The sequence below is a fragment of the Amphibalanus amphitrite genome, unplaced genomic scaffold (assembly GCF_019059575.1).
Source record: "Amphibalanus amphitrite isolate SeventyFive unplaced genomic scaffold, NRLGWU_Aamphi_draft 000049F_arrow, whole genome shotgun sequence".
In the NCBI taxonomy this organism is placed as follows: domain Eukaryota; kingdom Metazoa; phylum Arthropoda; class Thecostraca; order Balanomorpha; family Balanidae; genus Amphibalanus; species Amphibalanus amphitrite.
The window spans coordinates 780,633-806,835 of record NW_024881545.1 but is presented as its reverse complement, the minus strand read 5'-3'; the positions used below and the strand labels follow the sequence as shown (position 1 = coordinate 806,835).

The following is a 26,203-nucleotide window of genomic DNA, read 5'->3' as shown; positions in this document are numbered from 1 at the left end:
CCGTCCGCCCATCCGTCTGTCCATTCGTCCGTACGTCCGTCCATTCGTGTGTTGACATTGTACCCCAGTACGGGCCCCCCGTCGGTTGCTCCTGGTGTGAAAGGCCCGACGAATCTCCGTAGCGAAGAAAGAGTACCTCTTCCCGTTCGGTTCACTGGTCGCTCGACGGACTGTATTCGCAGTGCCAGCGTTCTGACGAAGCTCTGGACTTGCTCCTTATCACCAGACGCATCGCTGGATATAAACTAGCCGTCATATTGGAAATATTCCAAGTTAACATAACACAGGAGATGCCATAACGAGAATGGGTGTACACCGAACCAAAGCAGTAAATAATACTGATTTTAAAACAAGACACCGGTTACACGAACTGTTAAATGTTCAATGTTCATGGCTATTGGCTACACTGAATCACTTGCCGACTCCGTGCAGGAATGTTGTATTAGACTGTCGTGTTACATTTAATGAATCAGCTATTGAGGGGGCGGAACATTTATTTTTCGTCTATGCTCTCGCTGGGCCAGTAGCTTCTTATCGGCAATCAGCAAGCAGACCGCGGTAAATCATTGATATGCATCACATAATACCTTCCATCTTTGAAGGGCTTTAACATACCGTAAAATGGGGTGTTAAGGGACAGTGGGGTGTTAAGGGACAGTTGCATGGGAAAAACTTTGAGTCATATTAACTTCCTTATTTGAGAAGGTTCAATAAAAACTTCAGTGTGGTAGTTGACACTGTTTTGCTCTTAACCATAGGACAAAATGGTATGGTTTTTCATGCAAGTGATTTGGTTCAAAAATGGATTTGAAAATCATGCTACATTTTCACAAAATTGAAACATCTCCAAAACTCTGTGTGTACCACATAAACTAGTGGGTGTACAGGGAAAATGAATGCATAGGTGTATTGTCACATGTATTACACATGTTTCCTGAAAAACTTGTGCAAATCCACCCATTCATTCATCATCCTCTTCCTCTTTTCTGGATACATGCATATTTTGTGGTGGATAGGGACAGAGAAGAAAAAATAAAAAATAATATATAAATATAATTTCATTAAGTTTTCTTTCAGTAGGCATGGAAAACACCAAATTCCACATAAAATGCTGGCAAGTTCATGCTTTTATCTCTAACATATCATAAGTTATGTAACAAAACATCTCACACTCTCTTTTACAATGATGGGTCAATGGAGACTGATGAAGGTAAATGTGATGTCATCATAAAAAGTCTAAAACAAAGAGGGCAACATAATGACAAGTGACTAGCTTCAACATGGGTTTTTATTGATGACAAAAGATTACTTTTTGGTTCTGTTTACCTTATAATTAGCACATTTTCCACAAGCGTAAACTGCATTACACGTAATTGGATAAAAAGGTCATTAGTGGTGAATGAACCTGACATGTTTTGTGACAGAATATGCAAAACATTTCAATAAATAAATTGTGTGCCCTTCCACACCCTAATTGTGGGCATTTGATGACCATTTCTTGGAATAATATAGGTGTCCCTTAAAACCCCACATTGGGGTGCTAAGGGACAGTGATGAAAAGTAATAAAAAATAATATGCAGGTATACATCTTAAAAACTTTAATGTGGCAGGCATGTAAAGCACCAAATTCCACATAAAATGCTGACAATTTGATGCTTCTATCTCCAACCCTTCTTGAGTTATATAACAAAACACCTCAAAACTGTCCCTTAACACCCCGTTTTACGGTAATTAACTTTAATATTAACGTTAAAGGCTTCAGTTTTCTCTTCATAATTGTTTTGCTTCATAAATCGCAGACTCTCGCCTTAGGGACACAGATCATTATAACTATTCTCGATTCTCGTCGAACAATTACAGAGGCGCGGAAAATATATAATACGATTATGCATTGGTGACAGATGACGCTTCACTGGCTATACGCCAGACCACAGTGCCCTCACAGGTCCACGAGGCCAGCCGGCTTCCTGAGTTGCGTCTGTGGCTCGGCGACGCTTACGGTGAGCGAGCTTCGAGCGAGCTCACCAGCGGTGAAGTTGAGCGTCTCAGGGTGCCGCTGGTCCAACTCACAGCGCTGAGCGGAACACAGCGGACGACACGATAAAACAGACCATTCAGCCCACTACCGCCCAGTCTACAGCGAACCGTTTAGCCCACTACGAGTATAGAGGGCCGATCAACTCGCATCAGAAGACAGCTTAACAGACTATAAAAGGCATGGCAGTCATCTATACGAGACCGCTAAATTCTCTTGATCAATAGGAACTACTCTACAAATCTCAAGAAAGTGTGCAGTATGAAAGTGCAAAAGTGTGCCCATCCAGACAACGAGAGAAAGGCTACAAAAGCGCCACGAACGGGCGAGGCGGCGCTGCTACAGTCCTGCGCTGGTCCGCCGGCGATTCGGCGTCCCTGTGAGCTGTCCCTCTGTGGTCTATGGCCGTGCCGGGCCGCCGCCAGGTTCGCAATGATTTTAGCAGCCAGGCGACCAGCCGCTGCACAGTCCGACCTCAGGAGCCGGCCCCCAGCGGGGCACTGATCGGCATCAGCTGGTCGGTGGCTGGCCGCTCCTCGGACGCCCCACCCTCGCCCCGGTCTCGAGCAACGTGAGCTGCGATTGCCAACGCGCCGCCCTGGATGAAGCGGACAAAGTTGTCACCCACCAGCGGCCCCATGGCGTACAAGCCAGGAGCGTTCTCGGACTCGTGTGTGAACGCATCCACGGGCAGAAGTCGCGCGCGGCCGTCGGCGGTGGCGCCGGCGCTGTCACCGAGCACTGTTTGGTCGTCCACAAACTGAAGGCCGGGCTGAGCGCCGATCATGACGGCCACATGACTGACGCGCACCTGGGCTGGCCCGTCGCCAGTGGCCAGGGTTACCAGGCCGTCCGGGTCAATGCGGAGAACTCGCGCCTGCGCCAGCGCCCGGTAGTGGCAGCAGCTGCGACCTCCGTCCCTCATCATCTGGTGAACCTGGTGATACTCGGGGTAGAGCGCGCGCGGCAGCCGGTAGAAGATGAGCGCCCGGTCGGTGGCTCGCCGCCGGAACGCGTGCACTACGGGCACACCACGCCGGCACGCCGCCAGGATGACGTCGGCGGCGCTGAGGCCGGCGCCGATGACGAGCAGCGTTCCGGTGACCCCGCCGGACGCGAGCAGCGCCTCCATCGTGCTGAGAGTGTGACAGACGAACGGCAGCGCCTCGCCCGGACAGCCTAGCCTCGACGGCACGTCGGAGGTACCGCACGCCAACACCACGCGCCGCGCTGCCACGCGGAACCGTTCCAGTTGATCGTCTGCGCCGGCGCGGAGTCCTTCGACGATCCAGAGCGGCGCGGCGGCGGCCGGCGGTCGGCCGATCGGCTGTCCGGAGCCGGGAACCACGGTAAGGCGGCTGTCCTCGGGTGATGAGCCGAGACGTCGCACAGAAGTCACCAGCGTGGAGTCGCGGAAATGGTCTGACAGCTGCCGACACAGGAAGGTTAGAGCGTCAGACTGGGAGAGACTGAATGTGCCTACAATAACTGTTGCAAAGATGCAGACACAGGCGACGCAGTATACATACAGTCACAGGCGGGGTGCAAGGTCAGACTGAGAGAGACTGTGTATGACGGCTGCCGCCTGCCGATACAGCGGTCAGATTGGGGACGGGGTTTGCCGTTCGACTGCAGTTGTATACGATCAGGCGAGGCTTCAGATGGGGGACGGAATAGTTTGACAGCTTATGACACAAAAGCGGTTTCAAACTAAAGGACAGCGGAGCACTAAAACATGAAGCTAATTACACGAACGCATCGCTAGACTCAAAGGAGCCAAAAATAACTATAGCCGTTACAGCGAAGGTACAACGCCGGAGTCCGGACTCGTCGTGACGAGAGGCACATCTTCCGCCTCGACGTTTACGACACAGCGTAAGACTATACGATGTGTGATTTAATACTGCTCCGCGGTACGACACTGGAACACGGCCCACTCACCCCCATCGTCTGCACGTAGGCAGCGTAGTAGCGAGCCACGTCGGTGACACGCGCCCGGGACCGGTCATTGTCCAGACACCACTGCTGGAAGCCCAGGCCGGGCAGCTCCATCCAGCTGCCCAGGCTGACCGTCAATAGGTCGCCGGTCATCTTCTGTAAGGTCAGAGGGCAGAGGTCGGTGATGTCATACTCTATTCTGTCAGCCGGTCATTGGTCATCATCTGACGGGTCAAAGGTTAGAGGTCAGTAGGTCACCGGCCATTCATTATGTTGAATCAGATGTGAGAGGTCAGTAAGGTCACACTCTGTTCTCTTTGCAGGTCACCGGTTATCTATCGTCGGGGCTCGGGCTAGAGGTCATCAGGGTCGCACACTTGTCAGCTGGTCATCATCATCTTCTGTGAGGTCAGAGGTCAGGAGGTCACACTATCAGTATCATATTGGCAGGACACAGGTGATCTTCTGTCAGAAATCCGAGGTCAGTGAGGCTGCGTATTATCAAATCAGCAGTCAAGATTATATTGTCTCGGGTCATCGGGGTCAGAGGTCAGTAGGGTCACACATTGTTTTGACAGGTCACCGGTCATATTCTGTTGGGTCTGAGGTCAGGTAAGTGGGGTCAGACACTATCCTATCATCACTATCCCTAGCTCCTCTCCGAGAGACGTAGTACCCCGTCCTTCAGCGGACTCCGACCACTGTATCCTTTCTTGGGCCGTGAATTCTACCTTTGGTCACCAGCCACTTCTGTTTTCCGTCAGCAGCGAATTGTTTGACAGGCCCGACCCAGGCCGCTACAGGCGGTCTGAGCTGCCCGCTATACCACGGCCAGAAACTGAGTTGGCATAGCTACAGCTGCTGATGAGAGATATTCGGAACAGCATACTCAGCTTGGACCAAGGGACCCTCAATTATGTACCATCCATGTCAATTAACCCTCGCCCCGTTGGGGGGGGGGCCATTTTGGCCCCCCCCTGTGGTTTTTCCTAAATAGCAAGAAAACGGCGGCGCGCAGCGCCGCCAAATTTGCAGTACCTTCCCGGGCATCAATTTGACACCTTCACACCAAATTTCAAGTCTTAGGTCACCTTAGGTCAGGAGTTATTGAGGTCAAACTGAGGTCATGTTCGAGCAAAAATGAGCAAAAAACATGCAATCTTGAAACGCTCACCAAATCTACAGTTATCAAGCAATTTCAAAGTTCTTTATATGGTCTAGTAGATAAAAAGCGGCGCTACAAAACTGCTATCTCGGATTTTCAAAATTTTTGGTTTTTGACCAAAAAAATTCAAAAAATTGATTTTTTTAGAAAAACTTTGAAAAAATCCAAAATTTTTCCGAATTTCGAAAAAACCGGAATATATGTGATAGTCCCAGCGCTCTTCTATATACATACCAAATTTCAGATCGATATCTCGTTTTTTGGCCAAGTTATAGCGAAAAAACTGTTCAAAAATGATGACGTCAAATTTTTGAACTCAATTTTTAGCAATTCTAGACCACGTACGGCAAAACAAAGACCACCATTGAACTCCCCGTGACGAGCTGCATCGATTCGATACCCATTTTATGCAAAAATATTAACTTTGAAATTTGACCTAATTTGACCTGACCTTGACCTGACCTTGACCTGACCTTGACCAAAACGTGATCTAAGCTGGCCCCAAAGGCTGCCTGACCCATATAATCGCATTTGTCAAGTAAAATGGACCATAAAACATGTATCACACGACACTTTCATATTGTGACCCCCCCGTGACCTGACCTCTGTGACCTGACCTGGTATCAGTGACCTCAAATAGCAAAATATGTGTTTGAAGAACATTTCCCCATCGATGATTTTCAATGAAATGCATTTTACTTGATTTTACAACGCATTTCTTGAAGTGCCTGTAAACGGTGAAAATTGGACCTTTGACCTGACCTGTGACGTCATCGGTTTGACCTAGGTCAATAAAATTGGGTCACAAGGTAGTTCCCCGTTGGGGCTATCCAACGCCGTTTACCGCTTGTCGCTATGTTGCGTGGTTCTCGAGATCTTAGGGGGGGGCCAAAATGGCCCCCCCCCCCCAACCGGGCGCGTTGCTCGGCAGAGCCCAACGGGGCGCGGGTTAAAAAATTGCTAGAATGCGAGAAAGCGGTTGCTTTATCCTGGATGTGGATTGAAATCTTTAGATTGAAGCCAACACGTTCCGAGCATTACAAAAAAAAGTTCGGGGGCTCCTCCCGGCCGGAAATGTTCTGCCTTCTGTAAAAAGCAGCTCAGGTCTCTCCACGTGTCCTCCCCTCACCCGTCCAACTGACCTGCCAGACGCCTCCTGGCGGCCCCCTGACTTGTGAGGTCTCCCTCCCCCGTCAAATTGGTCTCCCTGACCTGTGAGGCCTCCTTCCACCTCCACCCCCCACCGAACTGACCTGCCAGACGCCTCCTGGCGGCCCCCTGATGACCTATCCGACCCTGGCACTCTCCTTTCCAAACTGACCTGCCAGACGCCTCCTGGCGGCCCCCTGCCGAGCACCAGGTGGTCGACGGCCCTCTCCGGCCGATACACCCAGCGGATGGTGGAGTGCTCGTCGGCGCCAAAGTCGGCTCCCGGGTGGTTCAGCGTGTCAAACAGCACCGACACGGGGTTGTTGGAGCGACCTTCCAGACCCTGTTGGGGAGAGACAGCCAGTCAGTGCAGTGCAGTGCAGTGCAGTGCAGTCAGTCGTCGGCCAAGCTGGAAGGTGGCTTGCAGTTCCTTTTGGCATATGTAGATAAGGATGCAGAAAATGAAGGGACGTCGGGGAAGCGAGCTTCTCCGGGATTCGTCCCGAACATTGTGATGGATTTGTACACGGGAATCCATGTTTTGCAAACAACTCACATACTGACGTTAGACGTAGTTCTCGACATACCGCTCAGAAGGGTGCATCACTATTGGCAGTCCTGTTTTCTGTCACCAATATATGCACACATGTGCTATTCACTATTCAGTCCAGGACATGACAATCAGCAGGGGGCCAGTGGTGTCCTTGTTGATCGTCCTTGGAGCCGAACTATACGGCAGTTCTGATGCCATATACAAGTAAAGTTTACAAGTTTGTGGATCTAACAGCGGGTCACGGACCCAAATGGCGGCCGATCAGATGTCATAAATGTCCGATACGTGATCAGGGGGGGGGGGGGGCGCCGGCGGGTCTGGCCGTGTTGACCGTGTAGCGAGGGCGATACCCAATGAGCAGCGACAGGGCAATCAATGCCCCCCAGACCGATAAATCATCATAGGGCCGGACATTTGGGGAGGGGTCGGCGCACCGGGCTAACACACCGGGTCAGCACAACGGGTCAGCACGAGTCAGTGCCCGGTCAGTTGGTCAGGACCTGTCGTGCAGCATGTTTCCCTGACAGACAGCAACACCCGTCAGTAGCGCTATAGCACCGGCAGCAATTACCGTGTAAGCGGCACACAGTTCCATGTATCGCCTGGATTACATGTTGGAAGATCTATATTTGATGTGGCCAGAAGCCAGGCCGCGACAAATTACTCGAAATCGTATCAGCACACGGTAGGTGAACTTCTATTGAAGATGTAAGACTAACATGTAGACATATATCGTACGTGCTATTACGATAAATGATAAAACAGCCGACGATGTCTCGGTCTGTTCGGTTGGGTTGGAGACAGCGCTTGTAGCTATCGATTGACCCCCGCCCTGACCCACCTCTGGGTCGATCTGTTTTGGGGGTAAATATAGGACCTGTCCCTACCGAGCGGCCCCGACAATGGCTTCACAACGGTTGCACCACGGAGCGTCGTGCTGAGACGGGGGCGTCGCGGGGCACGCCACCGATACATGTCAGGGTACGCTCAAAGGTCACACACAACCAAAGAAACGTAAATGCATTCGGCCGTGGGTCACGCGACCATTATTTTGTCGTCATCGGTCACTTCCATGACACCTGAGTGAATTTCCGCCGAGGAGTACCTAGTGGCGGTAACCTATGTATTACGAATGGATCTTTTGAACTTTTGTGGTTTGATATAGGCATCGTTTTCGAAAGAAATGGTGGTTTCAAGAATGTGAAATTAAACGGCGAAGTCAATTTTATTTAAGTACCTATACCTATGTAGGTATGCGTGGGCATTTCATGTAAGGCTATATGTTAGGCTGTTGATCAGATACGAGATAGCAGATGGAAACAACAAATGATCATCTTTATATATCGTATATATCTTTTCGCTAGCGCATGAATGACATATCCACGGTGACATGCACTCTGCTATCGCTGTCCGCCCTTGGAGCTGTTGTCGGTTAAATAATACCACACCGTTGCGGGTGTAAACATATGATCAAAGCCGGTAGCTGGCTGCTAGCTCATCTCGTTGTGTGTCACCGTGACAAAGCTCAGACTCGGTGTGTTTTGCGCGGTGCAGCAGCACTGACGGGCGGGCGGGTCGGATGACCGGGAGCGGTGCCAACCGCCTCAGCGTCATAGTGACTGGCGGTTACTGTCGTAAAACGAAGACCCAGCAACCCGATGCGATAATCAAGCATTTATCATAAGAGCTTGCCAGTAAGAATGATAATCAAAAGGTCATGGCTCACATTTGTCACGCTTCATCCAAACAGCTGAATTCCGCTACTAATTCATAAGTTTACGCTGAGGTGAGCCGGCAATATGATCATGACGACTGAATGCGACAAGACGGTTAAATACTCAGTGAATTATCCAGTAGTTATACAAGTGACCCATGCGCTACCATGCACGAAGGGAAGAATACCCAATCAATGATGAGCCATATGATATTACTATGATGTTACAGGTCACCAGTCTGTAAAGATACCCAACCCACCTCTGAGAGGTACTCGAGGTCCTGTTCCAAGATGGAGACGGTCGGATGCGCAGACAGCTTCCTGTGCAGATGGTCTGGTATGACGCCATCAGAGGCAGCCCCAGCCCGCGCATAGTAGGGCCAATTTCCGGCCAGCAGGTACGACAGAGTGATGGCCGACGGCCCGTTACCTGTCGAACGGGGGGGGGGGGGCGGTGAGTCGACCGTCATCCAGGACCGGGGAAGGGGGGGGGGGGCTCGGTTGTCCGACGCGTCGCTGGAGCACATTGTAATAATTTAGCAATGCGTTATGGATCGATCCGATTTGTCAATAACCCTACGCCATCTGATAAATCAATGGTTAATCAGTCCTCCAAGTGACCTTCAGAGGCAGCCGTGTGTGAGCCAGTGTGTGTATCTTTAACGCCTTATATCCTAATACGGTACAATTTTACCAGCGCCACAATCTGTTATTCTTTATAATGTTTCGTAAACTTACCAGTGGGCAAAAGATTCAAGAACGTTCCTCTCCACCATGCACGGTTTTCAAACCACGGGGACTTACCAACAATAACGACTTCATGGAACTGTGCCTGAAGGTCATCCGGCTCTGAGCTGGTGTGCATAGCTGCAGCCGCCCGTCAGGTCAGGTCAGGTCAGGTCAGGTCAGAATGATCGAGTAGGACTCAAAACGGGAGAAATGGAACGAAGTATAGATGAGGTCAGATAGGTAGAAGAAAAGTAGAATGTTTTTGATCAGCTGAGGTCGATGGAGGACCGGTGAGGTCAGCTGAGGTCAGCTGAGGTCGGTGGAGGTCGGTGGAGGCCGCTGGAGTGGGAATATGGGCCCCTGTCAGACGGGCGGCCCGCCCAGCCGACACGCGCGGTCACTCAGCCCGTGGATGTCATGGTGGCCGCACCAGTCACCACCGCGACCGTACGACCTGTAAACAGAGTCTCCAGTCACCAACAGCCACCACCAAGTCACCACCAGTCACCACCAGTCACCACCGCGACCGTACGACCTGTAAAAAGAGTCTCCAGTCACCAACAGCCACCACCAGTCACCATCAAGTCACCACCGTCCACCAGTCACCACCAGTCACCCCGCACGACCTGTGAATACAGTCTCCAAGTCACCAGCCTGTATAAACCAGCCTGTATATAACGGAGCACTCATTTGTCTCAATGGGGTCCCACACTGGCGACAGCAAACGACAAAGACGTCAGCAGCATATCATACGAGTAATCGCCGACAACCTACCGTCGGTAATTACGATGTCTGTAGGAATCAGGGTTGGGGACGTATGCCCAGAATATGAAAAAATGCGTCGCATTATCTATGTATGCTCAGTTCCTGTACAAACATATCAAAGCAGAAACGACGATAGTGTTACATATATTAGATTAAATGCCGCTCGTTCTTAGGTAACCGACTTTGCTTAAAAAATGTTTCATAGCTCAATATTTATAGCTGGGTTTGCGTAGTTATTGTTCTTTGTTTACCAGAGAAATTATATCAAGGATTACATATATCTTTCGCTAAAGAAGCAAATTGGTTCAAAATCAAATGTTAAACACACAATTACGCCAAGTGGTGACCTGTGCTGTCTGCATAGTCGAAGAACAAAAATCCTGTTGGTGATAAATAATTTGCTAAAATAATACAGTAACAACACGGCATTAGAGTCGGAACCGCTGTAACACACCTTTCAGCGGACAAGACGGGTGAAGGCTAAAGACGTCGATCTCCCTCTGCTCCGTTCAGTTCCAACGCACAGGCGAGACGGCACGATACTGGTAGCGTAGCCCCCGCCCGCCCGTCTCCATATACGTTTCACAGACACACAGACACACAGACACACACAGTTGGGCGCACAACAGTCGGGCAGCTGGCCGGCCGCCGCGCAGTGGCGACTCGAGGGTCGGCCGGACCCTGGCGAGTACCCCGACCGTCCGTCTGACATCGGCTCCGTTCAACTGACCTCACCCTGCACACAGACCCGGCTCGGTATCGCGGGAGAGGGGTGTGAAAGTGGTCCCCTCCTCGCCGTAACCGCCTGGCGGCGCACACTGGGCCGGGGGCCCGGAAAAGTGCTAGAAATTATTTGTGATTGAGTTGTTGATCTCAGCGACAAGCAAACATGCTAAAAACGAAGTAGGGCTGCTTAACCCTCGCCGGACCTATTGTCGGACCCCCCACCCCCTCGGCCGGCCGAGGGGGAGGGTTGGTACGACCCCTTTTCGCCGTTTCGCCCCTAATGGAGCTAGAGCCTCGCGGAAAAAACAAGCGTGTGCGCCGTTTCAAGACGGAACGATTGATACCCGATTTTAAGGTCCCATGTCAACCGGTAACCTCTGAGGTGAAGTCAAAAAGCCCAAGGTAGGGTTTGGTTTTTGGTAAATAATTTCGCATAAAATGGCCGCAGAGCAGCGATTTTGGCACCATCGTGTTTGCCTGGCTCAGGCGCGTCGAATGGTATACTTTATGTTCGGGTGAGGTCAACTTAAGGTGTTGACCTTGAGTCAAGGTCAGGTCAGAGCCCATCAGGCCACGAACTTAATCGAATGAGGTCGTATTGCATATCATTCGATTCAGGAGGCCTTCCCGAGTCCATTGGTGGCTTTCCCGAGTCGCTGGCTCAATTTGATCATGAGTTATTGACAAGAAACTCCTATGACCGTAGTGACGTCATAAATGACGTCACGGAAGGTCAAAAATGCAAAAGTAAAGCATCGGATCTTGCAAGGAGCGCATGAAATTCACGATTCCGTGTGCTTGAGATAGTTTGAGATCATTCCATGCGCAAAAACAACAGTTTCCTTATCTCCCCATTTACTTTTAATGGTGATGTCACGTGACCTCGAAGAGTAGGTCACGTGCAAAAATTGCGTCATCAGTAGGTCATCAGCAAAAATTGCGAGTAGGGCATGACAGAAAGATGATTAGTGGTTTGTATGGCACGGTCATTTTTAGCGGCTCGAAATAACATTTCTCAAAAAGTCTAACTTAAGAGCAAGTTGTTGTTGATTATCACTTACTTGTGTTTGGGGGTTAATAATGACTGAATTTTTAGTTTGGCCCAAAAATTTTGACAGCATTGTGTGCGTTGATCAATTCTGAGCTCAGGGACATATAATTTATTCAGATTATAAGCGTTAGTTTTTCACAACTTCCAGCGCTATAAAGAGCGCCGGGCATTCAGTAGAGCGGCGAGGTGACAATTGCCCCTACATCATGTGGTTTACTGGCGCATATCTCGAAAAGTAGCAGGGAAAAGCAGCAAAGCACTTATATGGAACGAAAGATGAGTAATCAGCGGCTAGTATAAGATGTTTATTTTTAGCCGCTCGAAATAACGTTTTTATATAAGTCTATTTAAAAATTTAGATATGATTTTTATTTAGGTCTTGCAGCTGCTTGCAAAAAGCTAGCTTATCTTGCAGAAAAGCGATGCAATATGTAAGAATGTTGTTGGTACAGTGAACAACAGTGCCCTGAACTAGTCTGACAGAAAAATGCGTTCAAAACGACAACTGGTCAACTAATAAATATCAACTAAAGATTAGCATTAAAATCGGCAAATGTGGTGGCCACTAGCGAGTCTAAATAGTCTTGTGTTTGGTGACAACTGACCACCTCAATTTCGACCTTAGGGCAAAAATGGCATCGGAATCGTATTCTTCGATCAATTTGGGATTAAATGATACCTATTTTGTTCCTATTGCGGACAGTCAGTTTGGGGGAATTTCTAGCGCTTTTTCGGGCTGCCGGCCTACAGTGCGGCGCCCCTCTGAGCTGATTGTGCCGAGTCACCGCGCCCCCGCCAGCCAGCGCAGACCTTGGGAGTACCCTTGGCCGCGCCCGGAACTGGACAGGGGGCGGGGCTGATACACGGGGCGGGGTGAGTGAGAGGTGGCCCCCGCCCCCGCCAGAGAACAAACACACAGACAGGCGCCCGGCGACGGTCACCACGATTGAAACTTCCAAAGCATAATCGTGCATCTTTTTCACGTTTCACGCCTTTTTATTATGTGTTACCTTATACGATAGTACAAAAACACGCTAAAACGATGTCTTTGACTTTTATTGAATACAAATGCATAAATCCTGATATTGAAAGCCCCTTCAACTCACGCTGAGCCTAAGTGTCCGGCCTGTATACCTATCTCCGTATCCCATGACCCGACGAGCGAGCCACGCGCGTCCTCACAAGGTTACTCAAGGCCAAACATTTTATCTATCTGCGGGCGACGCAGTGTCACGCTGTCCTGACATGGCCCGCTCTGTCGAAATGAACCCTGGAAACGCACTGTTGAATGTCGTTAGTGGTATAGCTGCCTACTCCGCTTTAAAGGTAGTGTGCCAGCTTTCTTGGACCGTATGGAGTTAATGGCCCAGATAAGGAGAACCGGATTTTTAGAACTTATCCATACCTTCAAAACTCATGGAAACGTCTTAAATTCTTCAAATTTTGAGTACCCCAGTGCGAAATTCGCCCCGACGGGTTGTCGGTCGTACCCCAACCACATTTCACACCACTATGAACAATAAATGCACACACTGAAATCGCTATTACCGATATGCTCATCCAATCAAGTTTCGATAAACCCGTTCATCTTCATCTCCTGCGGTTTCGAACACGCCTGCTAGGTGGCTTCTGATGCTCGTCGAGGTCGGAATTTCCAAATACGCGTGGTGCGTCGGGCCGCGCGCTCTGACTTCGGCCAAGAAAAATGCGTCAGCTGATCATTGTCATTTCTGCCACTTGCGTGTGGTGAAATGGGGTCATAACTTATAAGACGGCTTTTTCATATCAATTATTTTACATAAAATCATATTTCAAACCATAAATAATGTTCGACAGCCAAATAAAAGAAACAATACCAATACGGGCTTACAGTTTAAGGCTCGACATTGTGTTGTCTACGATTAGACAGCTGATAACTCATTCCCGTACATCGTATGGTCGTAACACTATAATGACCTTTGCTTATTGTCACAAGTGCGCCGCATTCGCGATTGTTGCCCGACGCCTGTTTGCAGGTGAGCCCACTACAGTTGTTATACATATCTAAAAACCGAAATTTTTTTAGGCGAAAAAGGCACTATTCCAGGCCCATTTTTGATTTTTTTTGCGATATTAGGTAAAAACAGAAGCTTCTTATCCTAGGAAAAATAAAATGGGAAATCTTTCAAAGGTGGCACACTACCTTTAAGGCATCGTGCGTAATAAACAGGCGACACGTTATAAACGTTATGATGCCATCTGTATTAATCGCAAACAGATGTATAATCCTTGTGTATGATATCAAAAAAGCAATAAAGGCGCTTTATTCAAACAATTCGTATACAACAATTCGTTTACATTCATACTTCCAGGCAGAAGAGCCTAAAAATGTGACAAACAAGTCTGGTTTGTTTTAAGCCCTGGCCAGGCGCCTGTTGTGGGTAGAAGCCGAATACCGCGTAGGTACTTAACCCGCGCCCCACTGGGGTCTGCGTATAACACGCCCTACTGGGGGGGGGGGCTATTCATAGCCCCCCCCCCTCCTAACTCCGAAACTACTGGGCCGATCGTCAAAATTCAAACGGCGTCTGATAGCCCCGGAAAAACTGTCGAGCGAAACCTAATTTTATTGACCTCGAGGTCACTGATGACGTCACAGGTCAGGTCAAAGTAAAAATTATTAGCATTTTGGCTTCTTCACGTTTGGGGCTCTGGCCGCCGTCTTACAAGTCAGATCAGGCTCATTATTGGTTCACACACTCGTGAACAGATGCTCTAGATACTCTGAGGGTACCAAACTTGTACTTTGATTTTCAGGTCAAGGTCAGGTCATCACAGGTCACGAAAATATTATATCATCCGTCGGTCACGTGACACATGTTTTATGGTCCATATAGGCCAAACATTTCGAATTTGATGTCGTCTGTGTCATGCGAGGTCATTTTGAGTCAAATTTAGCTTAGGTCAGGTCACTTTCAGGTCAAAAAAGGTCAAATTTTGAAGTTAAAATTTTTCAACAAAAAAGGTGTCTATTCGATGCGGTTTGAGCTCAGGAACACGATGGTGCTATTTATATTGGCGTACGATGTCAAATTCGTGCTGAAAAATTGATTTGAAAAATTAATAATTGTTAATTTTTTGCAATAATGCGTATAACTTGGCCATTTTTGAAGATATTTAGCTAAAACTTGCTAGAGGTAGTCATAATAATGCGTTCTATCACATATATTCCGGTTTTTTCGAAAAGTCAAAAACTTTTTGAAAAAAAAAATGTAAAAATATAAATTTTGAATTTGATTATTAAAAATTTTCGAAATTTTCAAAATTTTGAAAATCCGAGATAGCAGTTTGATAGCGCAGTCGATTCTGAGTCCTCTCATGCAAAGAAATTGGATCTAGCTTAAAAACTGAGCTCTTGGGAGCGATTGCCGTGGTTCAATGTTTTGCGTCGAAATCGGCCGAACATGACGTCACTCTGACGTCATTTCCAGCCGACCTATGGTAGGTACGAAGTTCAAATTTTGACACAAGGTGTCAAATTGATGCAGCCGAAGGTACTGAAAGTTTGGCGTCGATACGTCAAGCGGTTTGGAAGTTATTGCAGAAAAACGGGAGGGGGGCTATAAATAGCCCCCCCCCCAGTGGGGCGCGGGTTAAAAGGCGGAATTTCTGATTCAGTAGGCACACCAAAGAGGAGTTACGAAAATACTAAAACAAATAAAATAGTACTTACGGCATCTAGGCATTTAAAAGCAAATAACGGTCATTATTTTCACTTAGCAGTAGGACGGCATGACTTAGTGCATAACGAGCTTTAGGATGCACAATTTGTACGAATATATCAAGTATTACTCGTAATTTACATCAAGACTCATCTATGACTAAAACAACTGCACCACAAATTTGAATTATCAACCATATCATGAATAAAAGTGTCCGTTTCAAAGTCTGGACACTTTCAAATCGTTATACAACTGTTCTCTTTTTTGGTATGATGGCTGGATGGCATATATGTAGAAACGGACAGTCGGTGGATCATAGGCACAGCTATAATTTACAAGTTTATTCCAAATGCAACGATAATGCAAATGAATACCTACATTTGAATAAGGTACGGAAGACTTGGCCATTTGTGCCAGCCGGATTTTTTTTTTTTTTTTTGGCAATGAACTTTAGTTTTCATGAAAAAACCTCCTTTATTGATTGGGAATCAGCTAATAATTGTTATCATATCAGAATATGGATCTATTATTATTGTTGTCGTAACTATTATATCGTGTATTCCTCCAACCACTTACATACGTAAACTAACCACATATTAGCCGTTTTCATGACGGCCATCTGGTACACATTTGGTGCACATCTGGTGCAGATTAGGTGTAGATTTGGTCAGATCAGGTGCACTCGCCGGATAGCCCGTCGTGAAAACGGCTAATGTTCCTACCTCTACATGGATGCGTAGAAGACATGAAGACTCTTCGCAATAACCCTAGAAATATTTTGAGCTTGTAAGATAATATAAGAATAAACTAAACATAGCTGCAAAGAACTGACCCAATCACGTACCACATATTCTGTTAGCTGCGGCAAAGTTCCTGTAAGTGTGATTTAATGACAAAACTGGGCAGGCGAACTATTCAATTCATTTTCAGTTCAAGAGCCCTCAGCATACACCGCGCACTCAGTACCTACTGACTCTCGGTTAGTTTGGATAAACGTTAGAAAGGACTAGGACGTAACTGTTCGGAAAAATAAACATACGTGACCACCAACGAGCATATAACTTAACCGTTTGGTAAAATAAACAGTTCTGTCGCCGCGGAGCGACAGAAGACGGAACCAGTGTCCAGTCAGCCCCTCAGGGCTATATACTGAGCAATGGTGTCGGTTCCGGCCTCAAGTGCATTCACTTCACAGTTTACACATCAACGAACATAAAAAATATGTGCCAGCAATGATATCGTCAGGCATGCCAGGCTTGTATATATAAGCGTTGAACAATAAACAGTGGTAGTACTGGTCGCAATCGCTTGAGTACCTGCAGTGCGTAACGGCAAATAACAAATACTGCCGCGCTTTGGAGAAAGGCCAACACAAAACAATGAATGTTTTCGGTGTATCTATGGTCAATTGCAACTTTGTGAGAATACATGCATTTGTTTTCATTATAAACAGGCATATGCCTGCATTATACATTGCTCAGATATCCTACGATTCTCCCCCCAAACGTGATAAACTGAGCCATATACGGAGCCCGGAGCCCTCAGCCTATACCTACAAACATTTTGGTTTCTCGCGGGTGCTCCAAGTTTCTACCTTTAGACATAGGTCATGACTATAAGCAGAAATGCTAGAAATGCTATCATCGTTTATTATAAATGCTATCGGCGATGGGTATCTGCACTGGACAGGTTTGAATAGATTTAGCTAATTAACTAGCGCACGTGACACATCCATGACGCCACACTGCATATTAGGGTAGGTAAGCACTGAACAGCACACACGTCATCGCATTGGTTAACTTTGGCTATGCCTTATGATGCAGAGCTGAATACTGCACTCCTCTCTCCAAAAGGAGAGCTGGTTTTCCGGACTGAATCGCACGCTGTCGCCAGATTAACTTCTCACGGTACATGTGCGTGTTCAAAGTGCGTGCATGTTATCTACCACGAGACAGTTTATGTACTCTACAAGCCAGATGCAATGGGAGCAAGGTCAATTCATGAAATATACAGCTTACAATTTATATGCTTGACGTTTCCATGTGACCTTCGGTTTGACAAGCGCAACAGATGGCCGTCATGATATTGAATTGGATTGTGTATGAGCCATGTTTATTGAAACAGCGTAATGATTAGGCAAAATTGCAACCAATGAACTGATGGCCCACCGGTTTCGTCGAAACCCCTTGGTGCTAGTTGCCTGCATCATGCATGTAATATTTTAATGTTTAGGCATGCTTATCACAAAACTCGCAGTTACTTTAAGCCAACATCTAGAGCATGTACGGATTTAGCCGTATGTTTGTAAGACTTCGTGTTGTGTGTCGATGACCGATGGATACACTACATCCACACAGTTGCGGGAGATGCTCGATAATTATTGATTAATCGGCAGTAAGTTGCTGAGCGGGCGAGGTTTCTGAGAAGGTCTGCAGCTTCATAGATCCGCTGGTATTATGTGTGCGACTGCGTCCGTATAGCCGGGGAGAGAGGTCAAATCATATTCGCGTGCGCTTTTTGGTGTTGGGGGATGGCCTGATGTATTGTATTGTATTGTATTGTATTTCATGGATCATAAAAAGGATATGCCACTGACTAGCATCGCAACAACGTTTGCATCCACAATTATTCTTTATCTGATGACCAGCGTTTCGTTAGTTGTGTCAAAGACCCGATACTATTACACACTTTTTACCTTGGTAGTGCAAAAACGCGCTCGGGAAGGCAAACATGCCGTGTATGCGCAGCCTAATGGGGCACATCTGCAGGTTTGTCGATACCAGACGCCAGTGACACCATCTGTGGGGCCATTAACGATTGGGCCCTTCGGTGCCCCCACTGGCGCGTGAGAACGGACGGATGGGTCCGGCAGGCGGCCGAAGGACAAGAACAGCGATCGGAAGGAGTTCCGAGGAAAAAGGACCTGCACATACATATAGTGAAGGGTTCTGGTCTGTGCCATGGAGGCGGAACTGCATCTGAGGTGTCCGCGCTGCAGACCTGTGATAACTTCTTTGAGGTACTGGCCCATCCATGACGTGCCGAGTGACTCAAACAACGCACCTATGGTACCGCCACCAAAACTGAGACACCCGCGTCACACATGTAAGGTGTCAGCCCCATCACTAAGGAATGACCCGACGGCCGACATCCTACCTAAGGTCACACCTGATCGAAAGCAAGGAAGCGTCGACGCCACAGCAGATGAGCAGGCTCCCACCTGTATAATGGCAACAATAATCTGCTGAGTCAGCGTGACTCAGAACCTGAGAGGCTCGAGAGGTGTAACCTGCGACTGAGCTGGCGAGAGTGCCAATCTGACCCGACCCGCCCCAACCCACCTCACACAGGATAGGGGAAGGGTGCCAACTGCCAGCCCGACCCGAACTGACCAACCAAAGCTAATACGACCCGTGGGAGGTGGGGAGACTACCCAACTCCAAACCACCACACACCCGAGGGCCGGGTGAGTGCCAACCCGACCCAGCTAGAAATCAGAAAAGAGATAGATGAGAATCACTACCGAGACGAACCGTCAGTCGGGTGAGCTACGTTTCGTTGGAAAGAGAGCTAAAAATATCCGACGATTGAAGACCAGGAAATATGGAGAAGAAGGGAAGAATCTGAGGGACAGTGGGGCCCGAGTTAGTGCCAAGTTTCCAAATTGACCTGTCAGTTCACAGTCGACGAGCGGTTAACCCGCGCCCCGCTGGGCTATTCAGCCATACGCGCCCTGCTGGGGGGGGGGGGGCAGATTCTGCCCCCCCCCTGTCTAACTTCCGAACCGATGGTCGTAGAAAGACGGGGAAAACGGCAATCGAAAGCTCTCAACAAGGCGGATCTTAAGAGCCCAATTTTTTTGCTTAAGTAGGTCAGAGGTCAGGTCAAGGTCAGGTCAAGGGTACAAAATGTAAGTTTCTACAGCATCGGCCTTGCACCGTAGTTGCCGAAGAATGGACTGAGACTGATTGCCCAAAACGTGTTCTTAGACTACCAAGACAACATTCGTTGCATACAATGTCATTAAAAGGTCAAGGTCAAGGTCAGGTCAGGTCAGGTCAGGTCACCAAGAACAAAATATAGAAAAGGGCATGTGCGACACATGTTTATGGGTCATTTTACCCATAGAATTCAATAGGTACACTCAATAAGTGATATGGACCACCTCTGGATGAATTTCAGGTCGAGGTCAGGTCAGGGTCAGGTCAAGTGAGGTCAAATTTTGAAGTTGGTTGTTAAGGCCTAAAAAGGTGTCTATCTGATGCAGTTTTTCACGGCGAATCGAATGGTGCTATTTTTGTTTCCATACAAGGTGTAGAACTTCCAAAAAAATCATTTTTCGAAATTTTTGTGTGTCGTGACGTCATAAAATTTTGAATAACTCCCACATTTTTGAACCGATTCTTCTAAAAATTTGGTATGTAGGTGCACATAGACCACTTCTCTGACATATATTCCGGTTTTTTGGATAGTTTCAAAATTTTGGATTTTATAATTATTTTCCCAAAAAAGTCAGTTTTTTTTTTAATTTGGGCCAAAATCCAAAATTTTCAAAAAACCGAGATAGCCATTTGATAGACAAAGTAGAATCACGTATAACCTTTTTGTGACGTCTTGATTCCTTTAAAAATGAAGATGTTAGCGGCGTTTGAAATTTTGCCGTTTTTGAGGCGAAAATGGCGAACATGACGTCACTAAAACGTCAATTTCTCAAAAAATTTCCGACGGATTTCGCTCAAATTTTCAGGAAATGTGTCAAATTGATGTATGATAAGGTACTGAAAGTTTGACGTCGCTGGCGTAACGCGTTTAGAAGTTATTGGCGAAAAACGGGAGGGGGGCAGATTCTGCCCCCCAGCGGGGCGCGGGTTAAAGACATACTGTTTCAAGAGACCTTTAATTTACGACTTTGACCATGGTCATTAGGTGTCAACAGGTGTACCAGCCATCAGATTAAGCCTTTACGCTGTGGAATGTGCATTGTGCATTGCATATTGCGCATTCAAATTGCATACCCTTAATCCATGTTCGCTTTAGTTAAAGCCAATGTTATGTGCTTACATATAACGGCTACCGTTTCAGTAAATATGTTCCAAAGGTATATATTGCAACCACTACGCGTCTCTTCCAATGCAACAAGTCAGCTCGTTTAGCCCCCTAAACGAGCTAATGGGACCTCTGTTCAGAGCCACCAGACGGCCATCCGGTGGTCGATGCGACCATCGTCTGTCAACTCCCTGACGAGTGAATGGTAGAGCTGTTGGCGTTGACGCCGGTTCTGTTTCCCTGGTCAGTATTTAGCTCTTCCGACTTCGCTACAGACAGCGGGGAGGGGAGGGGTTCGACCTCGGAAGGTGGGTTGGCAGGGCTCCCGGGGGCGGCGGTAGTGGTGGGATGAGGCGGGGGGGGGGGGGGGCAGGTGAGCTGGCGACTGTATCCTCTCCTCTGCCTTTCCTTCCTGCTCTTCCCTGACTGCCAGACAGTCTGACCTGACCATGGCTACTGGTAATCGGAGTCAAACGGGCCTAATCGATTATCGTGCCGATTCCGCCGCTCGGGAGAAGTGATTCTGGGAACTGTTATGTTGTCCGTAGTGCTGTTTTTTCATAGGTTATATAATTCAGCTGATAAAAGGTGGATACGACAAAGGAACAACAGGTACAAAAAAGGAAGGCTGGGAGAGTAGGGCCTACGAAGGGGAGAGGAAAGAGATCGATAGAGATTGAAAGGGTAAAGGGAGGGGGAGAGGGAGAGGGAGAGAGAGAGAGAGAGAGAGAGAGAGAGAGAGAGAGAGAGAGAGAGAGAGAGAGAGAGAGAGAGAGAGAGAGAGAGAGAGAGAGAGAGAGAGAGAGAGAGAGAGAGAGAGAGAGAGAGAGAGAGAGAGAGAGAGAGAGAGACGAGGGAGCTCCCACTATTTGCACCTGTTCTGACTCAGGCGCCGGTTCGCCCACACGCATCCCGTTGACGACGACGGGAGGCGGGTCCAGATTACGTAATGGCTCGTCTGATGTGGTGCCAGGTTGGCAGGCGAGCCCCTGGCACCCCCGTCTGCGCGTCTGGCACGACCGATTCGGATCACCGCCATGCTGTTGCAGCCGTGCACGCACTTGGAATTGTTAGATACGGTGTGTTGCACGTTATTTATTCTAATTGAATAAGAATAAAAAGTAATGCACACGTTGGATATAAACAGAATATAAATGATAAAGCTGTTATTTCATTTACTGAAATTGAGATTTCCAGTTTCCAGTTGACGACTTGCTTCCAATGGTAACTTCAGGACCCCGACAAACTAAAAATGCTACCTTTTCAGATCAGTGCCTATTTACCAGCAAACATCGGTAAGCATGATTGCCGACGCCATTAGCAGCTAATCACTCTCGGTCGACTATGTATACCAGCAGACTCCCAACCCCTATTCAGCCACGACATGTTTCACTATATGCTACCCTGCCGACGCGCTCGAAGACGACATGTCAGGGCCTTGGACATGTCGACGTATGTGTGAGGGTCACATCACGTGTCAGTCGTCGCCAGCGGGGGTGGGGGAGGAGTAGAGGTCACATATGAGGCCAGTTTTGTCCAGCGATGTTTTCAGAACTGGACCGGCGACAGGTCAGGCATGGAAGCTGTCATCGGGCGAGGGAATGGCCAGTCACGCTGACACGAGTCTAAGAGGTCAGAAGTGGCGACTTATATGCGGCGTCAGGACGACGGGCCGGTCTTGTGATGCATGGAGTACGCTCTGTCAAGTCTGTGACGTTTGCGAAGGTCTGTGAGGTCGAGGCTTTGCAAGAAACCAATAATAACAATGTTGAAATTATTGACATTTGGTAACCTCGTATTTCGCAGGTCTGTATGGTGCATACCCATTACGTCGACGATATTAATTTGACAAGTAACTCATTGCAAATAAGTATATGGTGGACGATCGTATACGCTGGCTACCAATCCAGTTTGGTGACATCCGGCTGATGTCATTAGTCGTTGGAACCTCTGTTGATATATGATACATGTTACTTATATCTAAGATATTTCGTGCTCCTGAAATAATATGTTTGCTCCTAGCGATAAGCTTTATGAACCTATCGATTTTTTAAAAGAAACTCTTACCTTATGAATCAGTAGAATGCACGGAAGAACGCTGTTTAAAGGGACCCTCCCACCTTAACATTAGTTTTGAGTTGAGATAGCCAAGTTTGCGGCCAGGCTCAGAAACCACCATTTATCCTGGTCGCAACCCCCGCAGCTTTATGGTGTTCAAGAAATTTCTTCCCTTTACTTGCAGGGTGGGACCAGCGTGGTCCCTATCTCTTAACCATTACGGGAATCTGATGACGTCATCAGGCTTTCGAACGTCCGTTAAATGTTTGACTAAAACGTTTTGTAGCACGCGGTGGTATATGGTGCTTTGCGCGCAACAAATGCCGCACTTTCAAATAAAGTCGCTAGGAACAGCGGAGATCCCAAAAAGTAAACAAAAGTAAAAGTCTAATATCTTGAAAACCGGTGAATATTTTTCGATGAAATTTGGTAGATATTCGTTTTTGCTCTTTCTGAACCGAGCGACATCACTTTCATGCCAATTCATTAACTTTTTTGAAGGTGGGAGGGTCCCTTTAATGATCAAAGAGATATGAACATTTAACATGTTTTGAAGTGGCACAGAGCAATGATCAAAGCACTTGTGAGCTCATTATTATTGTATTTTAGCGTTCCGACACGTTCGACTTCCTAGGAAACATCGTTATATAACGGAGAAAGCAGAATTACATGATAAACTGACAGTCGTTCTAAATTATCTAGACAATTTCAGTTAGGAAATAGAAAGTAAAAATAGTTTTGATGCTGCATCATAAATGGTACCTGTAACAAAACAATATTTTAGCTTGTTTTCTTTTATCGCTTTATTCAACCAGTATAGCGCCTTTTGGGGCGACTAACGGAGCGAGCGAGGGGGTGAGTCTTGCACGTGCGAAATTTCGAGGGGGTACCTCCAACTGACTTGTGCACGGCACCCTACTGACCGGTTTCTAGCAATGTGCCAAATTTGAGCACAATCGGCCCAGCCGTTCTCGAGATCTGGGAGCGGCACCCTGCACGTGCGCACGTGCAAAATGGGTCCCAACTGACTTGTGCACGGCACCCTACTAACTGGTCCCTAACTGTGTACCAAATTTGAGCGCCATCGGTCCAGCCGTTCTCGAGATCTGGAAACGACCCCTGCACGTGCGCACGTGCAGCAGCACCCCAACTCTGGCACATGGATATGCAGTGCCTAGTGGGTGCCTACCTACATGCCAACTTTCAGCGCAATCGGCCAAGTAGTTACCGAGATATTGCAACAATTACAAAAGTGACACCTCTTCGTTTTGCACGTGGCACGTGCATAAGGGGTCACCCACATGCATCGGGAATAGTCCAATACTTGGTAGAAGGAATGAAGCTACCCTACAAAAATTACCGCATGTAAATCGGTCAAGTGGTTGCTGAGATATAAGCCTCGCAAAAGCGTCCGCACGGCCGGCCGGCCGGCCGGCCGCTCATACTCAGAAATTTCCGTTATTCTACGTAAGACTCCGCTCGCTTCGCTCGCTCCGTAACTAAAGTTTATTGTGCTTAAATTCATAACTTGTGCTATTGATGCTTTAAAAAAAATGTTTGGTGATAATGTTCTGTAAAACATATTTCTTGCGGCCGTGTCAACGGTTGACGTGAACTCCAATGCTCTCGATGTACGTAATTAGCTCCCGAACTATGTAGAGCAGCTAAACTATCCGGAAAAAAGTGTTGCAAAAGTGACAAAAAGAAGTACATAAGAGGTACAAAAAATGTAAAAAACATGGATCACATAAAACAGTTCAAAATGAAAAGCTGTTATGAAATCATGACTATATGACACCATCCATGCCTAACAAAAGGAATTTTATATTGCATAGAGTCGAATCAATTATGTGTGAAAATGAACACTGAACAATAGGTGTAGTTGACCATGCAGAACCAGTATAACGCCTTATGGGGCGACTAACGGAGCGAGCGAGAGGGTGAGCCTTGCACGTGCGAAATTTCGAGGGGGTACCTCCAACTGACTTGTGCACGGCACCCTACTCACCGGTCTCTAGCAATGTGCCAAATTTGAGCACAATCGGCCCAGCCGTTCTCGAGATCTGGAAGCGGCACCCTGCACGTGCGCACGTGCAAAATGGGTCCCAACTGACTTGTGCACGGCACCCTACTAACCGGTCCCTAACCGCGTACCAAATTTGAGCGCAATCGGTCCAGCCGTTCTCGAGATCTGGAATCGACCCCTGCACGTGCGCACGTGCAGCAGCACCCCAACTCTGGCACATGGATATGCAGTGCCTAGTGGGTGCCTACCTACATGCCAACTTTCAGCGCAATCGACCAAGTAGTTACCGAGATATTGCAACAATCACAAAACTGACACCTCTTCGTTTTGCACGTGGCACGTGCATAAGGGGTCACCCACATGCATCGGGAATAGTCCAATACTTGGTAGAAGGAATGAAGCTACCCTACAAAAATTACCGCGTGTGAATCGGTCAAGTGGTTGCTGAGATATAAGCCTCGCAAAAGCGTCCGCACGGCCGGCCGCTCATACTCAGAAATTTCCGGTAATCTAAGGAAAGACTACGCTCGCTTCGCTCGCTCCGTAATGATAATGCATTTCTCACGGGCAATCAGTTGCCTGGAATGGTAGACTGTGCCGCATTACACTGACTGAGAGACAGTTTAATGTTCTGACCCGCGCTCACTATGGCACAAATAATTGTGTGATAAGCGGCACTGCCTAACATTCCAGTCAACTGATAGATTGGGGGTGAAACAGCATTAGGTAATAGCCGTTTTCACGACGGCCATCAGGTACACATTTGGTGCACATCTGGTACAGATTAGGTGCAGATTTGGTCAAATCAGCTTCAGTGTGTCCAGTGGCGTATCCAGGGGGGAGGCCAAGAGGCCATGGCCTCCCCCTTTGGCATCAAACATGCAAGTGGGCCCTTTGGGTCACTTGAGTGCAGTGACGTACCCAAGGGGGGCCATGGGGGCCCTGAGGGGCGCCCTGGTTACCTGAGGGTCCCCCTGGTCACCTGAGGGGTCCCTGATTAGCTGAGGGGCCCCTGGTTACCTGAGTGGCCCCTGGTTATCTGAGGGGCCCATGGTTATCTGAGGGGCCCCTGGTTATCTGAGGGGACCCTGGTTATCTGAAGGGCTCCTGGTTACCTGAGGGGCCCCTGGCTACGGGGGCCCTGGTAACCTGAGTGGCCCTTGTTATCTGAGGGGCCCATGGTTACCTGAGGGGCCCCTGGTTTCCTGAGGTGCCCCTGCTTACCTGAGGGGCCCCTGATTACCTAAGGGGCTCGTGATTGCCTGAGAGCCCCTGATTTTCTGAGAGGCCCCTGGTTACCAGTGGGGCCTCTTGTTATATGAGGGACCCCTGGTTATCTGAGGGGTCCCTGGTTACCTGAGGGGCCCCTAGCTATCTAAAGGGCCCCTAGCTACCTGAGGGGCCCCTGATCCCCTGGGTGACCCCTGGCCAGTGGTCTGAAGAAACCCTGGTCACCTGAAGGGCCCATGTTTACCCCAGGAGTACCTGGTTATATGAAGGGCCCCTGCAGTCACATTAAGGCCCTTAGTTACCCGTGAAGCCCCTG

At 48.1% G+C, this 26,203-nt stretch overlaps 1 protein-coding gene across 2 annotated transcripts in view; it reads right to left on the bottom strand.

Annotated features, from left to right (window-relative positions):
* Positions 1-1,860: 1,860 nt before the first annotated feature.
* LOC122377708 (oxidative stress-induced growth inhibitor 1-like) overlaps positions 1,861-26,203 on the bottom strand; it is a 40,180-nt gene continuing 15,837 nt past the window's right edge. The window contains exons 1-6 of one of the 2 annotated variants that reach the window (XM_043358058.1): positions 10,504-10,784; positions 9,360-9,738; positions 8,816-8,985; positions 6,461-6,631; positions 3,978-4,130; positions 1,861-3,465 (exon numbers count right to left, since the gene is read on the bottom strand). In XM_043358058.1, the coding sequence (XP_043213993.1) occupies positions 2,512-3,465; positions 3,978-4,130; positions 6,461-6,631; positions 8,816-8,985; positions 9,360-9,420 (1,509 nt within the window). In that variant the 5' untranslated portion in view covers positions 9,421-9,738; positions 10,504-10,784 and the 3' untranslated portion in view covers positions 1,861-2,511. Of the gene's footprint in view, positions 3,466-3,977; positions 4,131-6,460; positions 6,632-8,815; positions 8,986-9,359; positions 9,739-10,503; positions 10,785-26,203 lie in introns of those variants that run through there. The other variant, XM_043358060.1, reaches the window with a different exon arrangement.